This window comes from Podarcis bocagei (assembly GCF_964188305.1).
Source record: "Podarcis bocagei genome assembly, chromosome: 9".
Lineage (NCBI taxonomy): Eukaryota > Metazoa > Chordata > Lepidosauria > Squamata > Lacertidae > Podarcis > Podarcis bocagei.
The window spans coordinates 65,160,408-65,184,300 of record NC_138134.1 but is presented as its reverse complement, the minus strand read 5'-3'; the positions used below and the strand labels follow the sequence as shown (position 1 = coordinate 65,184,300).

The 23,893-nt window shown below is 44.0% G+C and overlaps 2 protein-coding genes across 9 annotated transcripts in view; one reads left to right on the top strand and one right to left on the bottom strand.

The window, feature by feature from the left end:
* LOC308594306 (17-beta-hydroxysteroid dehydrogenase 13-like) overlaps positions 1–23,893 on the bottom strand; it is a 166,977-nt gene that overhangs the window by 46,446 nt on the left and 96,638 nt on the right. The gene's annotated exons all lie outside the window — the stretch shown is intronic.
* The window catches only part of AFF1 (ALF transcription elongation factor 1), a 154,374-nt gene that overhangs the window by 92,012 nt on the left and 38,469 nt on the right, over positions 1–23,893 (top strand). For all 8 annotated transcript variants that reach the window (XM_081206940.1, XM_081206943.1, XM_081206942.1 and 5 more), the window contains 4 exons: positions 18,549–18,593; positions 20,202–20,288; positions 21,117–21,153; positions 22,473–22,521. In XM_081206940.1, the coding sequence (XP_081063066.1) occupies positions 18,549–18,593; positions 20,202–20,288; positions 21,117–21,153; positions 22,473–22,521 (218 nt within the window). The remainder of the gene's footprint in view (positions 1–18,548; positions 18,594–20,201; positions 20,289–21,116; positions 21,154–22,472; positions 22,522–23,893) is intronic.

The following is a 23,893-nucleotide window of genomic DNA, read 5'->3' as shown; positions in this document are numbered from 1 at the left end:
TGCAATATTTCTGTAAATAGTCCTTAAATTTCTTCCAGTCTTCTTTCACCAATTCTTCTCCCTGGTCTCGGATTCTGCCAGTCATTTCAGCCAATTCCATGTAGTCCATCACCTTCATCTGCCATTCTTCCAGGGTGGGTAGTTCTTGTGCCTTCCAATACTTTGCAATAAGCATTCTTGCTGCTGTTGTAGCGTACATAAAGAAAGTTCTGTCCTTCTTTAACACTGATTGGCCGACTATGCCCAGGAGAAAGGCCTCTGGTTTCTTCAAGAAGGTATATTTAAATACCTTTTTTAATTCATTATAAATCATCTCCCAGAAAGTCTTAATCCTTGGGCACGTCCACCATAGGTGAAAGAATGTACCTTCAGTTTCCTTACATTTCCAACATTTATTATCGGGCAAATGGTAGATCTTAAGGTAAAAGTTTAAATGACATGGAGATGTAATGGCAATGCTCAATCAGTCTCCACAATTTTAATCAAGTACAGTGGTACCTCGGGTTACATACACTTCAGGTTACAGACTCCGCTAACCCAGAAATAGTACCTCGGGTTAAGAACTTTGCTTCAGAATGAGAACAGAAATCGTGCAGCGGCAGCAGCGGGAAGCGCCATTAGCTAAAGTTGTGCTTCAGGTTAAGAACAGTTTCAGGTTAAGAACGGACCTCCAGAATGAATTAAGTATGTAACCAGAGGTACCACTGTAATTCAGTTTATTAATCAGTTACTGCTTCATCACTTGTTATTTAATAGTGTTTGGTCGCCATCTGTCATGGATGCTTTAGCTGGGATTCCTGCATTGCAGGGAGTTGGACTGGATAACTAACCCTTGGGGTCCCTTCCAACTCTACAATTCTTTGTTTCTATGCCACAGGCTAGTTATAGAGAAGAAAGTGGACATTTTATTCAGACTTCTGCTGTAGATGTGCCCTGTGTCCATGAGGCTGCAATCAGGTTCCTTCCCACATCCCTCTCATTTTCCCAGATACCTTCATATTCAAACCTTTTGTGTCTACGTATAAAATAACCATTTTGACACAAGAGTGTGCTGATTTCTGTCTTTCACCCACAAAAACAGTAGGGGTAAGGAGAGAAGAAGGATGCTTTACTCTACATCGGAATGAGGCCTGGGCAAAATAATCTATCTCTGGGTCAGAAAACCTTGTAAAATCTTGAAAAGAATGTTTGCTTCCCTCCAAGCACCCATGCTTGAGGCATACAATGCAGCCATTGTTTAAAAACCATTTTCATGTAAAACACTTGAATCCTTTGAGGGGGGTCATCCAGTGTCATTTGTAGAGAGGGAGGCTAGAAGTCTCTGGAGAACTCCCTCCTCCTCGTTCCAGCGTGAATGAATTCCCTTGCTGCATTGGCAGAAGCGAGAGGGGTTTGGATAGGCGGTCAGCCTCCTCCTCTATTGGTGAAATGGAGTGTGCTGAGTTTGCATTAGTTCATGCTGGGAGACTTAACTGGAGAGCTATGTATAATCATTAGCTTTGTTAATCCTTTCAGCCGCTTTGGGAGACAGTCGGTCAGTATTATTACTTCCTTGTTTGGGAGACCTGAGTTCAGGGGGATCTTGGGTGGTCTCCGGCAGGACTTAATGCCTCAAAAAAGAGGACTCAAGCTTGCCTGTAAACTGAAGCACCTTGATTTTTATACTCCACCCTCTCTGTCCCTATCGCGTTGGGGAAGCTTCTGGCTACTTGGAGGAAAATGCCCTCTGCACATGATTGAAGCCCCCCTTTACTAATTATAAGTGAGGTCTATGGGTTGCGGGTGGCACTGTGGTCTAAACCACTGAGCCTCTTGAGCTTGCTGATCAGAAGGTTGGCGGTTTGAATCCACGTGACTGAGTGAGCTCCCGTTTCTCCCAGCTTCTGCCAACCTAGCAGTTCAAAAGCACACCTGTGCAAGTAGATAAATAGGTACCACTGCAGTGGAAAGGTAAATGGAATTTTTGGGTGCTCTGGCACTTGTCACGGTGTCTTGTTGCACCAGTAGCGGTTTAGTCCTGCTGGCCACATGACCTGGAAAGCTGTCTGTGAACAAATGCCGGCTCCCTCGGCCTGAAAAGTAAGATGAGCACCACACCCCATAGTCTCCTTTGACTGGACTCAACCGTCCAGGGGTCCTTTACCTTTTTTACCTTATAAGTGAGGCCTGGCATTGAAAATAGCTTCTAGAATGAAACTATCATGTTCCAGTGTTGAGCTTTTTTTGTGATGTGGGAAAGTGGTCGGTGTTTGCAAAGACTTTTATTTCAGCATAAGGGTTAGAATATGCTCTGTATACTAGTTGAGTGGCAGGTGAAGCACATGCTGGAAGAGAAAGAAATGTCCATTGGTGGGACATGTTATGCTTAATTTAGGCTTACGTGCTTTTACGCACACACAAAGTATTTGGCTGTTCCTGTTCCATAACTGTGGGTTCAGGAACTCTCAATACAGAAATTCTGGGCTAAGCAGAATTGCTGGTTACTGCACAGCCTGGGAGCATAACGATAAGTGCAGCCGCACACTTAGAAATCTGCTTAATCAAGACTGCGTAAGGAGATGCCTCAGGGCTGTACTGTACCATTCACTGCACTGCAGGTTCCACAACCCCTTCACTCCGGAAAAAGGAGCCAGCTGGCTTTGAATTCTGTGTTCTTGACTTCAATAGTAGAGAGGACAGTACCTCTGTAGCTAAAGTCAAGAAGAATTGTGTGGAGAAGGGGTTCAGACATTCAGTACCAGATTATTTTCCCCCTCCAGCAGCGTGCGTTCTTGGAGATGTTAACATGCAAGTATTCCCAAGGCTGCCTTTCCTTCTTGGGCTCATGCATATGGAGGAGGCCTGTATTCTTACATGAAGAACGGGGTGAATTCAGCTTGACGTTCTTTAAGTGTAGACGTGCTTCTAGCTGTCACAGAAAATCTTCCTTCCCTGAATCCAGGAATGTGACCTAAGTGTGTGAAATAATACTAGACTTCTCACAGCCTGCCAGCCTATCAGCCTGGCTTTTCTGGAGCTGATCTAAAATGGGTGGGAAACTTCAGCCTGTGGGCAGGATGTGACCCACATCCAGGTTTCATTCAACCCTCTGGGACGAAGACCCACTCTTGGAGTTGATTCTACACACGACTGAAATGTAGCCTCTGACAGGTTTCTCCTGTGCTAATAAATCCCTCACATTATTTATAATAGTGATGTCCTGTTTATAGCCCTCAAGGTTATAAAGTAATCTCTGTTAAGGGGATAAAACTGACACCTGGTTTTGTCTGTTAGGTGTCAAAATATCCCATATTCAGGCTTATGTATCCAATTTCAGAATCAAACCATGGTTTAATGTTCTGGCTTTGGAGGAAACAATGGTTTGACCAAACCACACTTTCCTGTATTCAGAACTGCAGTATCTTCACGTCCTTCCCTTGCACGTGGCGTGGAGCTGCTGCATACAAACCTAAAGGCGACACCTCCATAAGCCATATTTTAGCATTACACCTGAACCAGATCTGTGAAACAAGCTATTGCTCAGACATAAGCTGTAGTTACGGTTTGTCAATCAGACACCTACTCAGTTCACACATAATACTCAGCTAAACTATGAGTTAGTGTGAACAGACTGGTGCACGTTTAGAAAACAATGGCTGCTTTGTTCCTCCTGTTTCGTTGCTGCCTCTCTACCAGGAACTAAGCCGTAGTTTGGCTTGGTCTTAGGTGTTATCCCAGGCAAACCATAAGTGGTCAGCCAAGGGCAAACCTTGGTTACAGCTTGTGGCTTGTTTCGATAAAAACAAACCACATGCCAGGTTTTGCAGGTATTCCTAAACCAAACTCTGGCTTGAGATACCAGCAGAGATGCTGGTAGACAGCAGGACCAGGGAAGAATCAGAGCAGCTATGTTGTTTTTTTGGTGCTATATATATATATAGGTGCTATGCAGGTTTTGGTGTCTTCGGGTGTCTTCCCGTGTAAGAGTTGGGGTGTCTAGGCGACGTTTCGACGAGGTCTCACTCATCATCTTCAGGCTGGTGCTTTCGGCTTCTTGTTACTGGAACAGAGCAGGATCTCAGTGTTTGAGTTCCTATAAATACTGTTGAGGGGGTGTGGTGTATAGCCTCCAACGTTCTGGGCAGAGAGGAAGTTCCCAGGTTAGTGTGTCTTTTCTTCTTTTGTTCATTAATTACTTGAGGGATATCTTGAGTGATTTCTTGAGTGATATTCTGAGTACCACTTAGGAGGGTCATTAGGTGTGGATTAGTTGCTAAAGCTTTCGTGTCTTGACCTCTTGAGCTTGTGAAGAGTTTTTCTGAGAAGATGGCTGTACTGCAAATAGTTGTGCTCTGGCTTGGCTTCGTGTATAGGGGCGAGCTGTGGTTTTGTGCCCTGTGCCAGCCAGATCTGTGTAGGGATTGCAGGGGGGTGCAGCATCCGGAGGTGCCACTATGGTTTGGCTACTGGATGGTGTCTGTAATTTATCTGTGGAGAGGGTCTGGGTTTGGGTCTGGTGTGGTTGATTGGAGATGGCGTTCTGTGTGCCTCTGGTTCTGGTGTCGGTTTTTGTGGGGAGGGCTAATTTCCAGATGTCTGGCAGGCGGGACGTGTCGTCACGCTTGTTCATGTTGTGAGGGTGTTTCTCTATCTCGATGGCTTCCATGATTATTCTCTTGTGGTGATGTTCCATGTTAAAGAGCAATTTGGAATCTGCAAAATTAATTTCGTGTCCTGTTTCTTTCATGTGTTGGTAAAGAGAGGAAGTTTTTTCTTCTTTTTTGACGGCATTCTTGTGTTCTGCGATACGTGCATTTATTCGTCTGTTTGTTTGTCCAATGTACGTGGCTGGGCAGACTTTGCAGGGTATTTCATATATATATAGGTGCTATATATATATATATATATATATATATATATATATATATATATTGCACCAGGTATTTGCTTGTACATTCTAAAGCATAGTTAGCTTTAGTGTTATGCGTGAACCACGCTATTGTACAAAGCCATGGTTGATCTTTAACCAAGATTGGCACAATGGTTCATAAAAGAGTTCCAACCCATTATACATGTTGATGTGACCTCTTCAGTTATTTGTAAACCTCCTGGGTTTGGGATTCTGTGAACCGAAAACCTTTAAACAAATGTTAAAACAAAAAATTAACATTTGGGCTACCCAGCAATAACTAAAATACCCATTTGAAGAAACCTCCACCCCATCAAAATATGTAAGTATCTCAACAGAAAATTATTCCAAGTTGGTTTGTTGGTAGTATGTATTTGCTTCCTTGCTTAAGGCTTAGTTTACACTAACAGTATTTTGCAGCAGTGCTCCTGGGTGCAATTTCTACTGTTCACAGCCTTAGCTTCTAAGCAGTTTTGACAGCAAAATGTCACTCCATCTGCTTTTTTTGTTTTTAGCTCTGAATACATTAACTCATGGGTGGCCTACATTTTAGTAACACCAGACAAGTTGGATTTTATACCCCGTGTTGGATAAATATATGCATTCCCTGCTGTGTTTGTGTTTTTGTTGCCCAAGTGTTTCTCTTGGAATCTTAAGAATCCTGTGTTTTTTGTGTGTAAAGTTTCTAGCCCTCATTTGACTGCAAAGATAATGAAACAGTCATTTGTCCCCAAGGCTTAAAATTCAGAATGAGCATAAGAATTACCCTAACATGTATATCTCCTGATCTCAAAGACAAGTCTCCTGAGTTTGAAGTGACTACTACCAGATCTCTTTAAGTCAGTCCAACTGTTTGAAAGATTACCAGCACAATCCTATATGTGTGTCTTCGGATGTAAGACCCATTTATGTTCAGTGGAGTTTACTGCCAGGTAGATGTGCATAGGATTGGAACCTTAAGTAGTTGGGCAGTCTTAAGTAGGGTGGTAGTCAGATGTGCATGTTGGAGATTTGTGGTGGGGAGAGAGTGCGTGCAAAGTTAATACACATAACAAGGTCATGTTGATAAGAGGTGTACAATTTCTGAAACATGCTGAGCACTGTATGTGTGGTGCACCAAAATTCTGCACTGAGTAATGCTGTTTATCGGCCTTTAGACGAAGCAGATCAAAAGTGTCTGAGAGGGCTCACCCGGTCTGGCATGTTTGAAAATGCCTGAGTATTTGTTCCCATAACTGATAGTGTGTTCAAGACGTGCTCATCAAAAGGACTCAAAGCAGAACTCCTATCTCCATAAGCAGCTCTTTACTCTTGCCGTAGAAGTTGCCCCGGGAATTCCTGTATCAGAATATTATTGTTGACAGTCATATAAGCACACTCTGTCCCTTGCTAACTTTGTGCAGATTGGCATTGCAGAAGTCCACCCCCCTTCACCTGAAACTTCGATGTGAATTTCCTTAATGGTTAAGAAAAAATACCCTTGAATAGTTAAGAATATGTCACAGTTGATGTCGTCCCCGTCCCCCCACACTTTCATGAAAGATCCTAGGACCTGGCCCTGACCTAGAAACCTCTAAATTGCAGGTGTTTCTGTGTGGTCTTCTGGTGGTGGGTAACAGAAAGTGATTTTGACACATTCTCAGAAGCACGACTGATGGCTGTTTTGCATGTAGCGGAGAAAAGCTTAGTCATTGAGGACCAGATTAAAGTGTGCGGAGCCTTGGTTCAGATGAAGTTCTGGTCTTTGTGGCTTTTGGCTTTGGTCATCTCTCTCTTATATTACAAACTCTTCTGCTCTTGTGAGGCCTTGCGCTAAAGTTAGCTGGGCACATAGGAGTGAAATGAGGACACCACTGGCAGTCTCCAGCCTAATTTCCCTTGCGTTTTGTGGAAATCAAGCAGGCCCGGGAAAAAGGGAAAAAATCTCCACGTGGCAAGTCATCCAAGTTCTCCTTGAGAGGGGGAACAAAAAAGAAAGCAAAGAAAACCTAATCCCTACTGAAAATGGAATTTAATAGAAACTGAATGCAGATGCCTTGACAAGTCACTGATTTCAAAACCCGACTCTCCAGAAAGTAACAAGGGTTATGGCTTAAATCACCCTTTGGCTCTGACTGTAAAAAGCATAAATCTGGTAACCAAGTAAAGGCAATAATAAGTAATAAAATCCTAGATATATAGCCTTGCTGCAATGCATTGCTTATAGGTAACAGTCAATAGAGCTATAAAAGTTCCATTCAAGGGGATGGGGAAGCACAGTTCAGTCAAACTGAAATAGAATCACGGTGCAGTCCTAGACAGGTCTACTCAGAAGTAAGCCCCATTGACTTCAGTGAAACTTGCTGCAAGGCAAATGTTCATAGCATTGCAGTGTAGTATTAGGTATTCTCACTGGCCTGGTTCTCATCTAAAACAATTGGCTTATTGTGATGTGCAGCGCTGCTGAAATCGGGCCACTTTTACCCTTTCCTTTTCCGATTTGAGAAAACAAACCACATTGCTGGCTTAGCATCACACACGAACCAGTGCTCATGTGTCTCTTCTCTCCAAACCCGTGATAGAAAGCCAGTTGCATGTCACACTAAGCCAGTTGTTGTGATGTGTACACGCTCAGCTCAGCAAAGGTCAAGACAGGACAGGTGTGATTTGAACGGTGTGCATCAGCACACTACTCATTCACAGTAAACCATGGTTTGTTTCTAACCATGGCTTACCATTGTGTGTGAATGGGGTCAGTGGCAGCAGCTATCCTGGTTCTCAAGCAGAGGTTCTTCACATCACCTGCTACCTGATTATTTTTAGCCGCTTAGAGGTTTCAGTGCAAAGAAAGAAGTACTGTTTTGGGGGGACAGGAGGTGGGCAGGTGTGGAGGATTCCCTGGTCCTGAATGGGGTAACTGTGTCCCTGAAGGACCAGGTGCACAGCCTGGGAGTCATTCTGGACTCACAGCTGTCCATGGAGGCGCAGGTCAATTCTGTGTCCAGAGCAGCTGTTTATCAGCTCCATCTGGTACACAGGCTGAGACCCTACCTGCCCGCAGACTGTCTTGCCAGAGTGGTGCATGCTCTAGTTATCTCTCGCTTAGACTACTGCAATGCGCTCTATGTGGGGCTGCCTTTGAAGGTGACCCAGAAACTACAACTAATCCAGGATGTGGCAGCTAGACTGGTGATTGGGAGTGGCCGCCGAGACCATATAACACCGGTCTTGAAAGACCTACACTGGCATCATTCTGCCCGGACACTGAGGTCCAGTGCTGAGGGCCTTCTGGTGGTTCCCTCGCTGTGAGAAGCCAAGTTACAGGGAACCAGGCAGAGGGCCTTCTCAGCAGTGGCACCCGCCCTCCCACCAGATGTCAAAGAGAAAAATAACTATCAAACTTTTGGAAGACATCTGAAGGTCTTTCCTGCTTGGCAGGGGGTTGGACTTGATGGCCCTTGTGGTCTATTCCAACTCTATGATTCTAGGTGAGCTGAAGGCAGCCCTGTTTAGGGAAGCTTTTAATGTTTAATAGGTTATTGTATTTTAGTGTTTTTTGGAAGCCGCCTAGAGTGGCTGGGGAAACCCAGCCAGATGGGTGGGGTATAAATAATAAATTATTGTTATTAGGCAGCATATAAAGGTTGTTAAACAAATAGATAGTTGTAGAGGCCTGGGATCGAACCCAGGACTTTCAGCATATAATGCGTTTGCTTTTATCACTGAGCTATGGCTTGTCCCTGACAAACTTGCATCATCAACTTTCCATGTATCTTACCCCTCTCATCCACCCTGCTCCTCCATTTCTTTCTTGGGACGCTTGTTTCCCAGATTCCTCTCAAGTCATTGCGTGTCTTCCATATCTCAAGGGGGAGGGTTTGGCTTCATCCCACGATCTGGCTTGCAGAAACCATTTTTTAAAATGAGCACATAAACATTCACTCACCCAGAGGAAGATTGGCACTATTTTAACTCATCATGCATTCAGCTTCTCCTTACTCATTTAAAGGAAATCCACAAACACTCCTAGCTTCTAGCTTCCCAAGCCATGCAATCAACAAAATTATATGCTCCTCATGGTGAGATTCTGCAACCTAACCGTAGTAGCTGTGGGCACGTTGTGCAGCATCAAGGTCCACATCGGAAATGTGTTGCAGACTGGAGAGCGTTTTATTCGTATGTGTGGTCCGATGGAACAGAGCCTCAGACTTGGCCTTGGGAAAAGACAGCTTAGCTGTGAACTCTCTGGGTGGCCTTATAGGCCAAGCCCCCCTAGCTTTCGGACTCAATTCCCAATTTGTAAAATGAGAGCAACACTGTCATAGGACAGGCAAACAAACAAACAAACAAAACTAGAAGCACTTCAGTCATGAAAACCGTAAAGTAAACAGTTTGTGATCATAGCCACATTTTCTCCACGCACCTCTGCGCAGAAGTCTCATTTTACTTCTTATTTTTTTGAAACTTCTTGGCTTCGTAATTGTATTTCCAAATTTATTTCTGCAAGCAGGAGTGCTAACAAAGAGCAGGTTGTTCAGGGTTCTGACAAGAACCTAGGCAGAACTCCAGAAGGAAAGGTAGCTATTCTGGGCAGCTTGCTCCCCGTACGTCTTTCCCAGTCTCTTACTGTTTTCTGTACAAAGTAGTTCAGTTCGTTGCTGTTGATCTGTACTGTATGGTTAACTGGAAGTTGTTGGTTGTTGTCTCCCTCTGCCACCCCCTACCCCAGTTTGTCTACACACACACACACACACACACACACACACACACACACACACAGCAACACTTTTTTCATCTGTGCTGAACAATGGAAATCTCTCCTATGCTTTGCACATTGATTTTGTGAAAATACTTTAGCCCTAAAAAGAAGCAAATACGCTAACCATGGATTTTCTCTTTTGACCGTCTCACCTAGAATTTGCTCTTACTGGCAATGGCTCTCCAGCTACCCAGCCTTTCTTAAACTGGGGAGGTCATGATTCTCAGGGCTGATCTTTCCATTAGGTGAATGGATGCAACAGCCTCAGGTGGCAGGTCTGGGAACAGCCGTCCAATCCACTCCCCCAAGCTTTCTTCTACTAGCTAGTTCAGGGGTCCGTGGGCTGGATCAGGCCCAATTGCCTTCAGGATCCGGCCCGTGGACCGTCCATGGATCGGCGTGGGGGTTCTGTTTGTTTGGGCTGCGCCATTCCCCCCCCCCTGCGCCATTCCATTCCCTGCCTCTCTCACCCACACTTCCCTCCCTCCTCCTGGCTTCTCCCCGCCCTGCCTAGAGGAGGAAGGGGGCTGGCTGAGTGCCATTTTAAGCAGCCCCTCTCCAGAGCCAGCCCTTTCGCTCCACTCATCTTCCCTCCACTGCCACCCTGGTGCTCCTGTGAGCCAGAGAGCGGAGCGGACGAGCTTGCTTTGTCTACCCACGAAAAGCAGCAGCAACAGTGGTGGTGGCGGCAGTCCTTGGGAAGCTAAGCGCAGCGGCTGGGGGTGGGTGGGGATGAAGACTACTTGCCCCCCCTTGCCTCTTCTTCCAGCTCCCCCCCCCCGGTGCCGCTTCTCCAGCCCACCACAAGGTCTGAGGGACAGTGGACCGGCCCACGGCTCAAAAAATTTGCCGACCCCTGGGCTAGTCTTCCTACCTGGCAAATCTCTCTGCTTCTTTCTTTTTTTAAAAAAAATAATATTTATTAAAAGTTTCAGGATTACAGAAAAAAAGAAAAAAAGAAAACAACACTACAATACATAAAAAAGAAGAAAACAAAACATAAAAACCAATACAACAAAAAGAAAGAAAAAAACACACACAAATCCCATATTGTATATCTTTAACTTCCATTTGCTTGTTTCATTGACCTCCTCACACCTCCCTTTTTGTATTCTAGTTTAATTAGTTATTTCAGCAAATTCTTCCCATCTTTCTCAATTTTTATTAAATAATTTATCTTAACAATTTAACCTACTAATTAACTCAGCAAATCCTTTCCATCTTTCACTATATTCTGTCATTCAATTTACCTTAATTTATTTTAACCTTATCTTACCATAAAAAACCTTAAAACTTAAAACTTAATACTTATTTACACATAACTCCTTATATCATTTCTATTAAAGCCAAATAGTTTCATTCCAACATTTTCCCTAATACTCATTAATTTTACACTAATTCTCAAAATAAATTTTTAAGAACTTTCTTCCAATCTTCATCCAACGTCTCTTCTTCCTGGTCTCGGGTTATGTCAGTCCTTACTGTCCATTCCGTCCAGTCCATCAACCTGGTAATCTTATGTCCGAGGCTCTTAAGTCTCTTCCATGTCCCTTCTGCAGATCTTCTTCTTGTTGTTTATACCTGCACTTTTCCTTGTCTTTTGTTGGTCTCTCTCTTAATTTCTTTCCTTTCTCATTGAGGAGTAGGTCTCTGGGAGGTTCCAACCCATCTCCCTTCATCATCTCCCTTCATCAAACAAGCCCATTCCCCACAGTCCCACTCCCCACAGTCATCAATGTAATCCAAAGAATATTTAAGAATATTTAAGAGCATATTTCAAAGTCCCTCTGAAGTTAAGAACCTCCTCAGCTCCAGACTCCCCCTGGCCCACTCCAACTTCAATCTTCAAAAACAGCGGCTTATGCTCCTGCAGGGCCTCGGATCTCTCCATTTGTATTATTTGAGGTGCAACCACAACCTCCTCCATTATCTTCTGCAGTTGCACTTGCCCAATCAATACAGGTTCCTGAGTTGGTCCCTGAATGGTTTCTGTATCAGTATTCCCTGTTTGTCCACAGTTATTGACCACAACAGTCATCAAATCCGTTATCTCATTCATCAAATCCATCTTCTCATGCATCTGTTCCAACAAAGCACTTGTCTTGCATAAAGCAAGCACCAAAACTTCCTCCCAGCACATTTTTATCCAAGGTCAAAGGGACTGGTCCCACGATCTTAATCTCACAGCTGTCTAGTCCTCAAGTAGACTGCAACAACAATTTAACAAGCTCCCTCTAGAGGAGACAATTTATATTTATATCCATCTTTTTAAGGCAAGTCCAACAAAGGAAAATTACTTTCATTTTTCAGATATTTTGTTTCTTTAGAATGCAAAAGGCAACATTGGAATCAGTTTATTTCTCTTTTTTAGCTATCTGTCAAAGTGTTCCATTCACAGTCAATGAACATCTCCAACAATTTCTGTCTCTGACACCCCGTTCCCAGATTTGAGACGGTGGAAACTTGTCTTTCTTTACTCCCTCTCCTGCCAGCTTAAACAAAGCCCCCCCCCCTTTTCTCCTGCTTCCAAGGGGGTTTTAGTGGTTATAAATGAAGGAAATTTAGACTTTTATAAACTACTTTCCAGGCTTTAGCTTACAAGGTTTTTGCTTCAGTCTATATACAAAAAGCGGAAGGCGGACTTCCTGTTTTGAACCTTCCCGCTTCGGTGCCAAATTAGGATATTTATTGATCCAATTTTCCGTTTCTACTCACGGGTACTTGTTTTAAATCCAATTGTCCACAGGAAAAAGTCAGCGCTCTCCGGCAATGGCTGTGCGGCTTCACTCCGTGAAAGTAGCAATCAGTTCGCAGCACCGCGCCGCTCACCCCACTTCACTCCGGAGCCCCGAAATGGGGTTCCCCGTGAGTAGGGGAGGCGCTCCTGGTGCCCTGCCGAACCCCACGTTCCCAGGCTCCTCTGCTTCTTCCTTCCCACCCTTGCTTGGCAGTGGCTACTTCCCTCAGAGCAATTCATTCTGGTGGGGTGGCTGTGCTGCTGTGGCCAGTGGGGCCTAAAATGTGTGTGGTGGGTTATCGTTCCTGTAACTTTGCAAACACTTTTTCTTCTGGTTCTTGGCATTGTTTGTTGCTGCTGCAAAAAAACTTCCATGGGATGCTTGAAGGCGGGATCCAACCCACCCCCAGGTCCTCTGTAGTGTGAAGCAGGGAATGATGAGATGATGTGAGAGGTCCTATCTGGCACTGCAAAATAGCATGAGCTGGGTGTGGGGAGGACTGCTGCCAAAGAAGCAGTGGCAAAGCAAACAGAAGTCAGCGGCAAGGGACAGGGTGCTTCCGCACTGCTAATGCAGAAGGGATGAAGAAGAGCAGCAGCAAAGTCAATGGCTGCTCAGGCAGCTTAGTCTCTCCCATCAGCCCTGGCATGGATTGAAGTTGGGCTCTCTTGATGCAAAGGATGTGTTCTGCCACCGAGCTGCAGTCCCTCATATAAAGGAACACAACTGTTGGTTGCACACCACAAGATACTCCCCTGTTGGTTTCCTAATCACATTTCTATACTACTGTGTATTTTGCCAAGACAGCTCTTGATTTCGGCTTTGGATTTATGTAGATGCATAAATTAACTGAGAGGTTGAGATAAGGTTAGTCCTTCTTGCATTATCAGATGTGCTTGGATCTGCAGGCTGACGTGAAACACCCAGAACCCTTAACTACTTTGTGTGTGTATTGTTAACCTCTCTTGAGTGCAGCCCTTTGTGGGAAACTGTTGCGCAGTTTGAAATCTAACATTACCAAAGTTAAGAAAGCTTGCAGAATCCCTTACAAGTTATTCCTTCCCTTCTTCCAATGGCTTTAACAACAGTTAAGGTTTATATCTGAACTGACCATGAGCTAAAAGTTCCCTATCCATACTGGTATTAAGACATCTTCATATGGTCGTATATCATAATTGTTCCTTGTTCATTTTTCCCAGTACAGCTCTGCTCATACGACTCTTATTGGCCTTATTCAGACATCACACTAAACAATGGCTATGAGACATGAATGAGCCTAATAATCTTTTTCAGAGATCATGCGCTCCCCTTTACTGTGTGGCTAGGAGTGCAGAATTTCTGCCTTTGTGTAACCACAGTATGTCAGACTATCCAAACTGAGTTTAATATTAACTGTGGTTAGTTTAAACAAACTTCAAACCACAGTTTCTGAAGCTGGCTTGTTTAACCATAGTTAATGTTAAACAAGGTTTACAGGTTTGGATGATGTCGCAAACCACACTAGGCACTGCCATCTTTAAAGGCAATCTATCCCCCCCAAAAAAAACAACAACACACTGTGTGCCTGAAAATTACAGCACATAACTTCAGGAAAGAAGTCAACAATGACTTTGAATCATGATGGCAGTTGTAGCAAACATATCTGAGTTTTGTAAATACTCCATCTCAGCTCTGTAGATCGGGCATTTATCACAAAAATCCCTTTTCATTTTGCCCACTGACTGGTTCTGTGAAACCTGGAAATTTGCATACTCCTAATGCAGCTTTGATATCATCTAGTAATAGGTGTGCCATTTTGCCTCCTACTTCTGCCTAAAGCACATCAAAGCAAGTGCCCTTTCTTTATCGACTGGTTCTGCAAGTTAATAAAAAGGAGAGAAGTGGGGACTTTTAACTGGGAATAACCACCCTTCAGATGGGCTCTTAAAAATAAAAATTACACAGGCAGTATTTGGCTTAGTTATACCTTAGTTCCTCAGTGTTGGTCTGCAGTGAAACAAAAACTTGTTTTGCATCCAGAAGGTTTTATTGCTTTATGGGTGTTATAAACAACACTGTGTGTTTGCAGTAGGCACTACTAAGTAACAAGAGAGCTCTGCTATTTGTAGCACAGTGAGAGTTAGTGTGACAAGTGTATGGCAATGACAGCAATGAGCCAGGAAGCCTCTGATTTGAATCTCACCTTGGCAAGGCAATTCAGTAGGTGGTCTTAGGCTAGTCTCATCTCTGAGGACTTGAGTAAGCACTGACCCAAAGCTCAGGTAATGGTGACAGTGGTTGAGCTCAGAGTGCCTTTAATGAATTCCTTAAACTCCTCCCCTTGAACTTGCCTCCCCCAGTTTAAGCCAAATCATCGTCACTCTGTATCCTTCTAAGAGCAGTACAGTGGTACCTCGGGTTAAGAAGTTCACTCGTTCCAGAGGTCCGTTCTTAACCTGAAACTGTTCTTAACCTGAGGTACCACTTTAGCTAATGGGGCCTCCTGCTGCTGCTGCGCCGCCACCGCACAATTTCTGTTCTCATCCTGAAGCAAAGTTCTTAACCTGAGGTACTATTTCTGGGTTAGCGGAGTCTGTAACCTGAAGCGTATGTAACCTGAGGTACCACTGTATCAAGAGAAGGCTAAAAAATAGGTAAAAGTGCCGGTCTCCCAACCACCCAGTAATCTCAGAACTGCTTCAGCCAACCAGTTTCCAAGCAAGGTTATCTTCTGGCTAGTAAGCAAACCTTGCAAAAGTTATGTTTGGAATTGCCATTTCAAGGACACAGGCTGTTGACTTCTGTTGTTGCAGTGCAAAGATAAAATATTTTCCGTACAAAATAAATAATATTCTGCTCAGAAAGGGGAGTGGGGTGAGGGGAGATAGGGGCAAGGAGAGTTCTTCTGGTAGCCTGATAGCAACAGGGCAGAGAGCCCCAATGTGTCATTCCTGGCAGCCAAGTGTTTTTCCCTTTTGAGAATACGGATTCTGGAAAGTGGAGTGGGTACAACCCACCATGCAGTTCTTCACAGCCCTGGTTGATCAGGAGCTACATATGTGGGGGTTACGTTCTGGGAGCCGTACCTAAAGGCAAATCGCGTATAGTCAAAACCAATTGGCTTCAGTGGCAGGTGGAATTGCCAAAGTCATTTTCCCCAGAACCTTGCCCCCTTTCTGCCTATTTTATTTTACCACCAGCAGAAAGCTAAATGTGCACAAGTTAAATGCACGCAAGTTGCAAACTTACTGTAGCTGCAGTTCATTTGAATCAGATGTGCAGAGGAGAACTCTCCAGTGGGAGTGTGCCCAAAATGTGTTTGCCAGGCTTTGGAGTTGCTTGCAAGGTATAAAATGGCAGATATGTTTTGAATCCTTGCTGTGATCAAAAACTTCCATCTTGCAGCTCCAGAGCACCCCGACCTCACATCCACAGTTCATAAACGCGTAGCATCTGAATGTTATTATTTTTCTGAATTAAACTGCTAACATTTGAAAATCAAAGAGGATAATTGAGATGATGCCACCAAGATAACAAAAGCATAGATTTTTGTATCTGTATTTATTCCAGCTATATTTCTGAATATATACTGTATATTTAAAGCAGCATTGATGTTCAGCGTTGCCTGTGCTACAAGCATGGACAGTAGATGAAAGTCTTCCTTTTTATGTCCGGTTTAGCTTGCAGGCAAGGTATGCTTGTTAGATAGTTTAATTGAGTTATGCAGCAGTCAGGCTTGAGCAAAACATAGCCTAATTTGCAATCCAGCTAAGGTTCTGCACAGAACTCTGATGAAGGAGTTTTGGTTTTGCAAGACTTGTTTTCATTGGCTGTCATTCATGACTTTTGGCAAGGAATAATGGGCAGAATCATTTAAGGGAGTTAGGAGACTCTAGGGAGGTCGTGTTGAGCAGAGCAGTGGTCATCAGCGAGGGTCAGGGGTGGAGAATAAGGTGAAACAGAGGCTTAAAGATAAGGTTGGACAAAGCTTTGGGAAGCTTTAAAAGCGAGGTCAAGAAGTTGAGTACATGAAGGAAAGAGGAGCCAGTGAGAGTACAATGTCTTGGAGCCAGGCTGTAGCTCATTGGTAGAGCACTTGATTTGCAGGCAGAAAGTTCCAGGGTCAACCCCAGGGAACTTCATTTTTTCATGTCTCTTAAAGGTTAGGTAGCAAATGGTGGACACAGGTGGCGCTGTGGGTTAAACCACAGAGCCTAGGACTTGCCGATCAGAAGGTCGGCGGTTCAAATCCCCACTACGGGGTGAGCTCCCGTTGCTCGGTCCCTGCTCCTGCCAACCTAGCCGTTCGAAAGCACGTCAGAGTAGATAAATAGGTACCAGTCCGGCAGTTTCCGTGCGCTGCTCTGGTTCACCAGAAGCGGCTTAGTCATGCTGGCCACATGACCCAGAAGCTGTACGCCGGCTCCCTTGGCCAATAAAGCGAGATGAGCCCCGCAACCCCAGAGTCGGTCACGACTGGACTTAATGGTCAGGGGTCCCTTTACCTTTAGCAAATGGTGTGAAAAAGCTCTGCCTGAGGCCCTGAAGAACTGACACAAGAACTGGACTCAATTGATAGGTCCTTTGATCACATACATGGCATCTTCCTATGTTCCAGGGAAGGGATATGGGGGAAGGCATTGCATGGTCTGAGAGACTGGAGAGGTGTATGATTTTGGCAGTGGCGTTTTGGATAGAGGTGAGATGATAGAAATGTGAAAGTGGGAGGGCCAGAACGGAGAAGGCTGCAGTAGGCAAGATGGGAGCTGACTAGCGCAAAGAACCTGAATTTTAGCCGAGAGGAGTGGATGGGTTTTAATTATATTGCGTTCTTGAATAGGGAGATGCAATGTGGTTTGGCAACTCTTTTGATGTGGTGGAGGGCGAAGGAGAAGAGAAAAGTCGTGGAGAGAGAGGCATGGAAAGAAAGATGAACATTTTAGCCTTCCGGCTTTCAGCTTGTGTCATCTCCTTTGAAAATACACGCAAGATAGCACATAAGGCAGCAGAGGTTTAGGACTGGAGTCTTCCTTCTCCTGGATGGGCTACCTTCCCAGGTTGATGACCCTAATCTGCGCCTCATTTCCCTCTGCAGCACATGCAGAAGTCATCTTCTTGATTGTTGGACCCACTATTGGTCTCAGTCTGCCAGAGCCTGAATTTGCATGCAGGGGAAGTCCTTAAGTCATTGAAGGTTTGAGACCCATTGAAGGCTACCCTCACATGGTTTAGCCGGCCAGTTAAAACCATTCCCAGGGTGTGGCTGCTGTCACATGCTTACAGCTTCTAGGAGCCACAGGTGATAGCTGTGGGGAACAAAGATGGACAAACTAACCCAGAAGGAGCCCAAGGTGTCCCCCACCAGAGGTATTACCCCTCCCCAACACCCCATACATTCAATAATCTGCTGCTATTGCCAGTATATATATTTTGTTCATTCTCTCCCCCCCAAATGACCTTTTTCTTTTTTGAATGTTGCCTTCTACTTTCTTTAAGCTTCTGTCTATCACAGCAGAGCTTACTGCTGGGTGTTCGAATACTAACTAAATGTTGGATTAATCTGCTGAAGTCTAGCTGAGACTTGCCTTGTTCTCTACTGTGAGCAGAAAGCCCAGAGCCTTTAAGCTCTCCTGCATGGGTGTGGTGGACAAAGGTGAATTTCTATGCGTTTCTGTAACAAAGCAACGGGTGTGGCGCCAATATCTTAGAAGAGACACCGAGTATATCCTCCGCACTGGCCTTTTATTCCTCGGAGGGGCAGCCTCCTGCGGCGATTACTTTGTGTTCTTCCAACCGGCGGCAAAAATAGTTAACTACATAAAGAGACGGCGTGATATAGGAGCTTCCCTCTTTAAGACACCTCGCTGGGAGATGCCGTGCCTCTCTGGCATGCAGCAATTCGCATTGCTAAGAGAGTAAGCTTTGTGTGGCCCAAACAGCAACCTCAGTGGGTTGGGGGGTGCAGTTTAATTGAGGAGAAGGAAGCCCCTCCTGAGAGCACTTAAGCGAGGAAAGGAAATCTTTCGCCTAAACAGGGTTCCTGATAACAGTGTTCATAAATACCACGCTTTCATTCGTCATACGCAACGTCAATAAAACAGCTGTTTAAGCAAATCTATAAGCCTGACCCTTTACATTTCTGCTTGTGAATTTGAACCAGTCCATGGAATAACCCCCACTTTTTTTTATCCTGGTTGTTTTCCAGCAATCGTTCTCCAATGAAGTCCATTGTGTTGAAGAAATTTTAAAGGTGAGTGTATCTGCCTGCGGTTGGTGTGTGCTTTAAGCAACAGATGTGGGCAGCAGAACCATTTATTTCTGCTGTGTAAAGGAAGGAATTGCTTGTTTTTTTCTGTGGCTAGCTACAGGGTGTGAATTCAAAGGTTGTTTGCTTTGGACGAACAATAAAGGGTTCCTTTGAAATGTTTCAAACTACCCAACCTGAATGTTTCTGGGCAATCCTTGTAATAGGTTTGAAACAAAACCATGTGTCTCATGTTTTCTGAATTGCTAGCCCTAGATAACATACTGTATGTAGATACGACCTTTGTGTGCTGTGAAGTTCTGTGGGTGGTTTACGATAAATAAGCAAACAATTGAAATTTCAAGTAAAACATTTTTTTTTTAAAAAAACGCTTTTTTAAAGAGGAAGGGGAAGAGATACAAAAATTCAGCCGTGAGTTTGGGTTTTTTGCAAGATCTCATTTTCAACTGCATCCTCAAAATTAAAAGCACATAAAAAAAAACAGAGGCCCAGACCATCTGTGTTTTAAAAAAAGATCTAGGGGAACAGAAAGTTACTGAAAAGGCCACAAAGATGGGCGCCCCGTGAGCCTAACTGAGAAGGTTATTCCATAACTGGGGTGCTGCTGTTGAAAACACATTTCCCAGAGGTTATCCACTTCATTTCGTTTGGTGGGGGCACCAAAAGCAGGGCCTCTGAAGAGGTTTGTGTAGGTCCATATGGCCTTTAAAGTAACCTGGTCTATAAAGGCATTAAAAAATTTAAAAGGCCAATGCCATTTAAGGTGTTGAAACCACCGCGTTAAATTGGGCCCAGAAACAAACTGAGAGCCAGTGCCATTTGGCTGTGTACATACTGTACCTTGAAAGCACATTCAAAGCACATTGCCCGCCTCAGAGAATTCTGGGCGTTGTAGTTTTACCCCACACAGATTAATAGTTCCCAGCAAAAATTCGCAAACTATCGAACCTCTCCCTGATAAGGCTATTCCATAACTGCTATTGAATACACACTTTCTCTAGGGTCCCTCACACCCCAACTTTTTCTAGTTTGTGCCACTTCATCAAGTATTATTAGCAGAAGCTTTTTCCCCCTCCCTTTCCCCTGCCCGGGAAATAGTGGACACATGCATTTTAGAAACGGCACTGTATACTCTATACCTCGTAATAGCCAAAGGAAGTTGATATGGGTCTGAGGTTCAAAGCAGAATCTTAAATTCCAGTGCCCCAGTTCTTCTCTGCTGCTGCTGCTGCTGCTGTTGCTGTTTTTAATCCACCAGTTCAGACACAGTTTAAAATTTCGTATGCAGTATATTCAAAATGATTGGTGGCAGTAGAAGGTAGAAGGATGGTGGTATTGTGCATTTTCCTACCCCAAACCAAAGTCCTCAAATGCCAGGGAAGAACACACACACACACACACACACACACACACACACACACACACCGTGATAGCTGCAAGGCCCTCAAGAACCAAGAAGCAAAAACGCAGATTATAATCTTGTGCTGTCCCAGTGCTTTGGGTTTACATGTGTCTTGATGCTGGGTAAGTACAGGAAATGGGCATTAAAGACTGGTTTTCATTTTTCCCATTCTTTTTCTCTCTCTCTCTTAGGAAATGACCCATTCATGGCCACCTCCTTTGACAGCCATCCATACTCCTAGCACAGCTGAGCCTTCAAAGTTTCCTTTCCCTGCAAAGGTATAATAATAATAATAATAATAATAATAATAATAATAATAATAATAATAATAATAATAATAGTTGCTTAAATCTAATCAGTTAAAAATGTCAACCCATTGAAAGAAGTTTGAAATGAAAAACAATAACATAAATGATGACTGTAAATGTAATTACTGCAGAACACAAAGTCAGTATATTCACATTGTCCTGCGGAAGATACTCTGAAGACAAAACAATAGCTTAGCAATAGTATATTTCTTTACGGTGTTCAAATAACTTCCAGTCATTATATCAGTATTCATAGTACGTCATGACGTGTTAATTGTCTTGCGATGCTCCCCTTTCTCACCCCTTATGCCTGGAATTGCCTTTCAGGCTACCTCCTCACTTCTTTGAAATTATTGTTCAAAGCTCAGCTTCTCTGTGGAACCTTTAACAAAGACTTTTAGTCCCCATTTCCTACGGTTTTTGTAAACTACCCTCAAAACTCAGTTAAAGGGTGAAACATAGATTTCTAAAATAAGTAAATGATATAAAAGCAGTTTCTTTCCCTGTTTACCCCTGCCTTCATTTCTTTTCTGTTGTTCCTCTGTGCCGATTGTAAGCTCCTTGGGGCAGAGACCTGACATCTTATCCCTCAGTGGTATTATATAAATCACCGTAAGAATTGTTGCAACATTCCTGTAAAGCAGTCTGGTATTATCCCTGTATGGTAGATTAAAAGACTGAGAGATACTGGTGTGATTAAGGTCACCTAGTTACGGTAGTTCACAGCCAAAATGAAAGCTGAAGGTGGGAGCTTAGCTACTATTCTATGATTAAAATTTCCATTCCCCCTCTTTCTAGGAAACCCAGCATGGTGGATCAGTCATACAGAGCCAGAGTAAGTGAGAGATCTAAAAATCTATGTGCGGTTGCTTGGATACAGTCTGCTGTGTCCTGCTGTGGTTGCGTTCATTTCAACAGGGATGGAAGAGAAATTTCCATTCAAAACTTTACTGAAATGAAAGCATGTTGAACAATGGAAGTGTCTGTTGGCTTGAGCCCAGTGTTTGTCTGCTGCATACATTTCTGCAGGCACTGTAAACATTCCTATGTTTGTATCTATTGTGCATTTACTTGTAAACAGAGGAATCTTTCAGAAGCAACCAAAACGACTCAGTCAATTACAGTGGTACCTCCGGTTGCGAATGGGATCTGTTCCGGAGGTCCGGCCGGATCCCAAGGTTTCTGCAACCCGAGGAGAAGCGGTAAAGTGCTTCTGCGCATGTGCATGGGGTGGTAGGCCATTTCTGCGCATGCGCGCGCAGCAACACACTTCCAGGTTTGCCGCTTTCGCAACCTGAAGTTTACGTTACCCGAGAGTAACGTAACCCGAGGTGCTACTGTATTTGGAATTGGCAGCAGCTGCTCCTGGCTATCACTGCAATATGGAAGTTGAGGCAGAGCGATGAACCCATGACCATTCCAGTAGTGCTTTTTGCAAGGTTGAGCTCCAGCTATTGATGGGGCTGATCGAAGCAGATTTAGAAGTAACCCCATGTGGTGTAGTTAGCCCCACTCCAGGTAACATTCTGTCTCTTGATATGTGGTTAAAGCAGATCACATGGCTACACATAATGGTGTTTATGGTTACTGGGTCATTAGCACGATGCACGGCCATGTGATTGTCACTAACCACATGGAAACAAGCTCTAAAAGTTTCCAAGGAATAGTGTGGGAATACCTGTGGAGGGAGGAAGCTGTATGCCACCTGTGTACCACTTACCCTTATCTTGGTTGTAAAGCCAATCAATAGTGGTCATCTCAGTCTTTCCTGGGCTCCAGGCAGCCTTCCTGAATTATCTGTAATGGAATTATAGAATTCCACTGAGCAGAAAGGCATTTAACACCTGTCCAAAGGTTTGAGCCGCGTTTATTTATTTGGTCCTTAGCTGCATTAGACATATCGCCGTCTTTAACTTGTGGAATAAAAATGAAAGTTGCAAACTGTTGGGGAACCTGTATGAATCCATACCCCTAGCATGGATTCAGACGATATGCCATCAATTAAAAGTTGCTGCCCTAATTATCACAGATTGCATAATGCATAAACCTTTGTGTGTGAGAGGCGTACACACACTGAGAGAGGGGAGGGCAATAGAAAACAATTTAAATGGTACAATGCTTGTACAGCCTAAAACATTTGTTGTTGTTTTACAGAGCAGTATGATGCACCTTCTAAGACGTCTATTTCTCAGCAAGGAAAATCGTAAGTAGCTGCACCCTGTGCCTCTGAACATTAGTTAAGTCAGGGTGGGGAACGTCTAGCGTGCCAGGCCACCCCATTTGGCCTACAAGTTGGCTCTAATGAAACCACACCCCCTCAACCACACACATCACTTCAGCTGCAAAAATGAGGGCTGAACTACCCAAACATTTATGGGGAGTTCAGTTCTGCTTGGTGTGGCTTCTTCCCTCCGACAACAACAGAGACTTGTGGAGCCTAAATTACCTGGAAAATGTTATCATGGCCTAAACCTGCAAATATTAAAGAGTCCACGTCATCAAATGCATGAACTGCAAACTTTAGTTGTATGTTTAGACACAACGTGCTTATTTTTCATGTACTCTCACTCTAATTATATGGCACCATCTGTACTTGTTGCATTTAATTTCCCTCTCATTTCACTGCTTACACTCCCTTACAACCATATGCATCAATACCTAACACGGCTAGAGCCATCCTGAAAATGAATTCTACTGGGAAGCGGAGGGCAGCCTCCTGGCCGCACCTGCAAATCTACATGCTTTTTGCGAAAGCATAAGCACAGTGCAGCATTGAATGCTATACTTTAAATGTCTGGGAGCAATGCATTTGCTTCTGGATGGTTGCCCTGAGTTTCCAGGACATCAAGATGTTGTTTGAAACATCTGTTCATGTGCAGACTGCCACTAAAGAAATTATTCAGGCTTTTCTGAAACTAGCTACTTGGTTAGTTTGCACTAGAGTAGGGGTCAGCAAACATTTTCAGCAGGGGGCCGGTCCACTGTCCCTCAGACCTTGTGGGGGGTCGAACTATATTTTTTTGGGGGGGGATGAACAAATTCCTATGCCCCACAAATAACCCAGAGATGCATTTTAAATAAAAGCACACATTCTACTCATGTAAAAACACTCTGATTCCCAGACCGTCTGCGGGCCGGATTTAGAAGACGATTGGGCCGGATCCAGCCCCCGGGCCTTAGTTTGCCTACCCATGCACTAGAGGTTAGCCACACCTCAAAGAATTGTGCAAGCGGCTCCATGTGATCAGTGGGGCTTTTGACAACTTTTCCAAATTGTGTTGCCAGAAGGCCACACCCATGAAGATGGCACATTGCTTTTGCGAGAGAGAAAGAGAACAAATGAAATTATTTCTTTGGCAAAGCTAGCTGCACACATTAAAGTTCACATATTAAGCAGCCCCATGATTCTTTTGATTATGTTGATGATTTAAAATTGGACTGGAGCCAGAACCTTAGTTTCTCAGCTTGCCACTGCCTTGACAAAACTTTGCCATGTTGCTCCATTTGTTTGTTTGTTTGTTTGTTTGAATGGGAGTAGAGGGGCTTGATAAATTAGGGACAGGTTTTCTTATTGG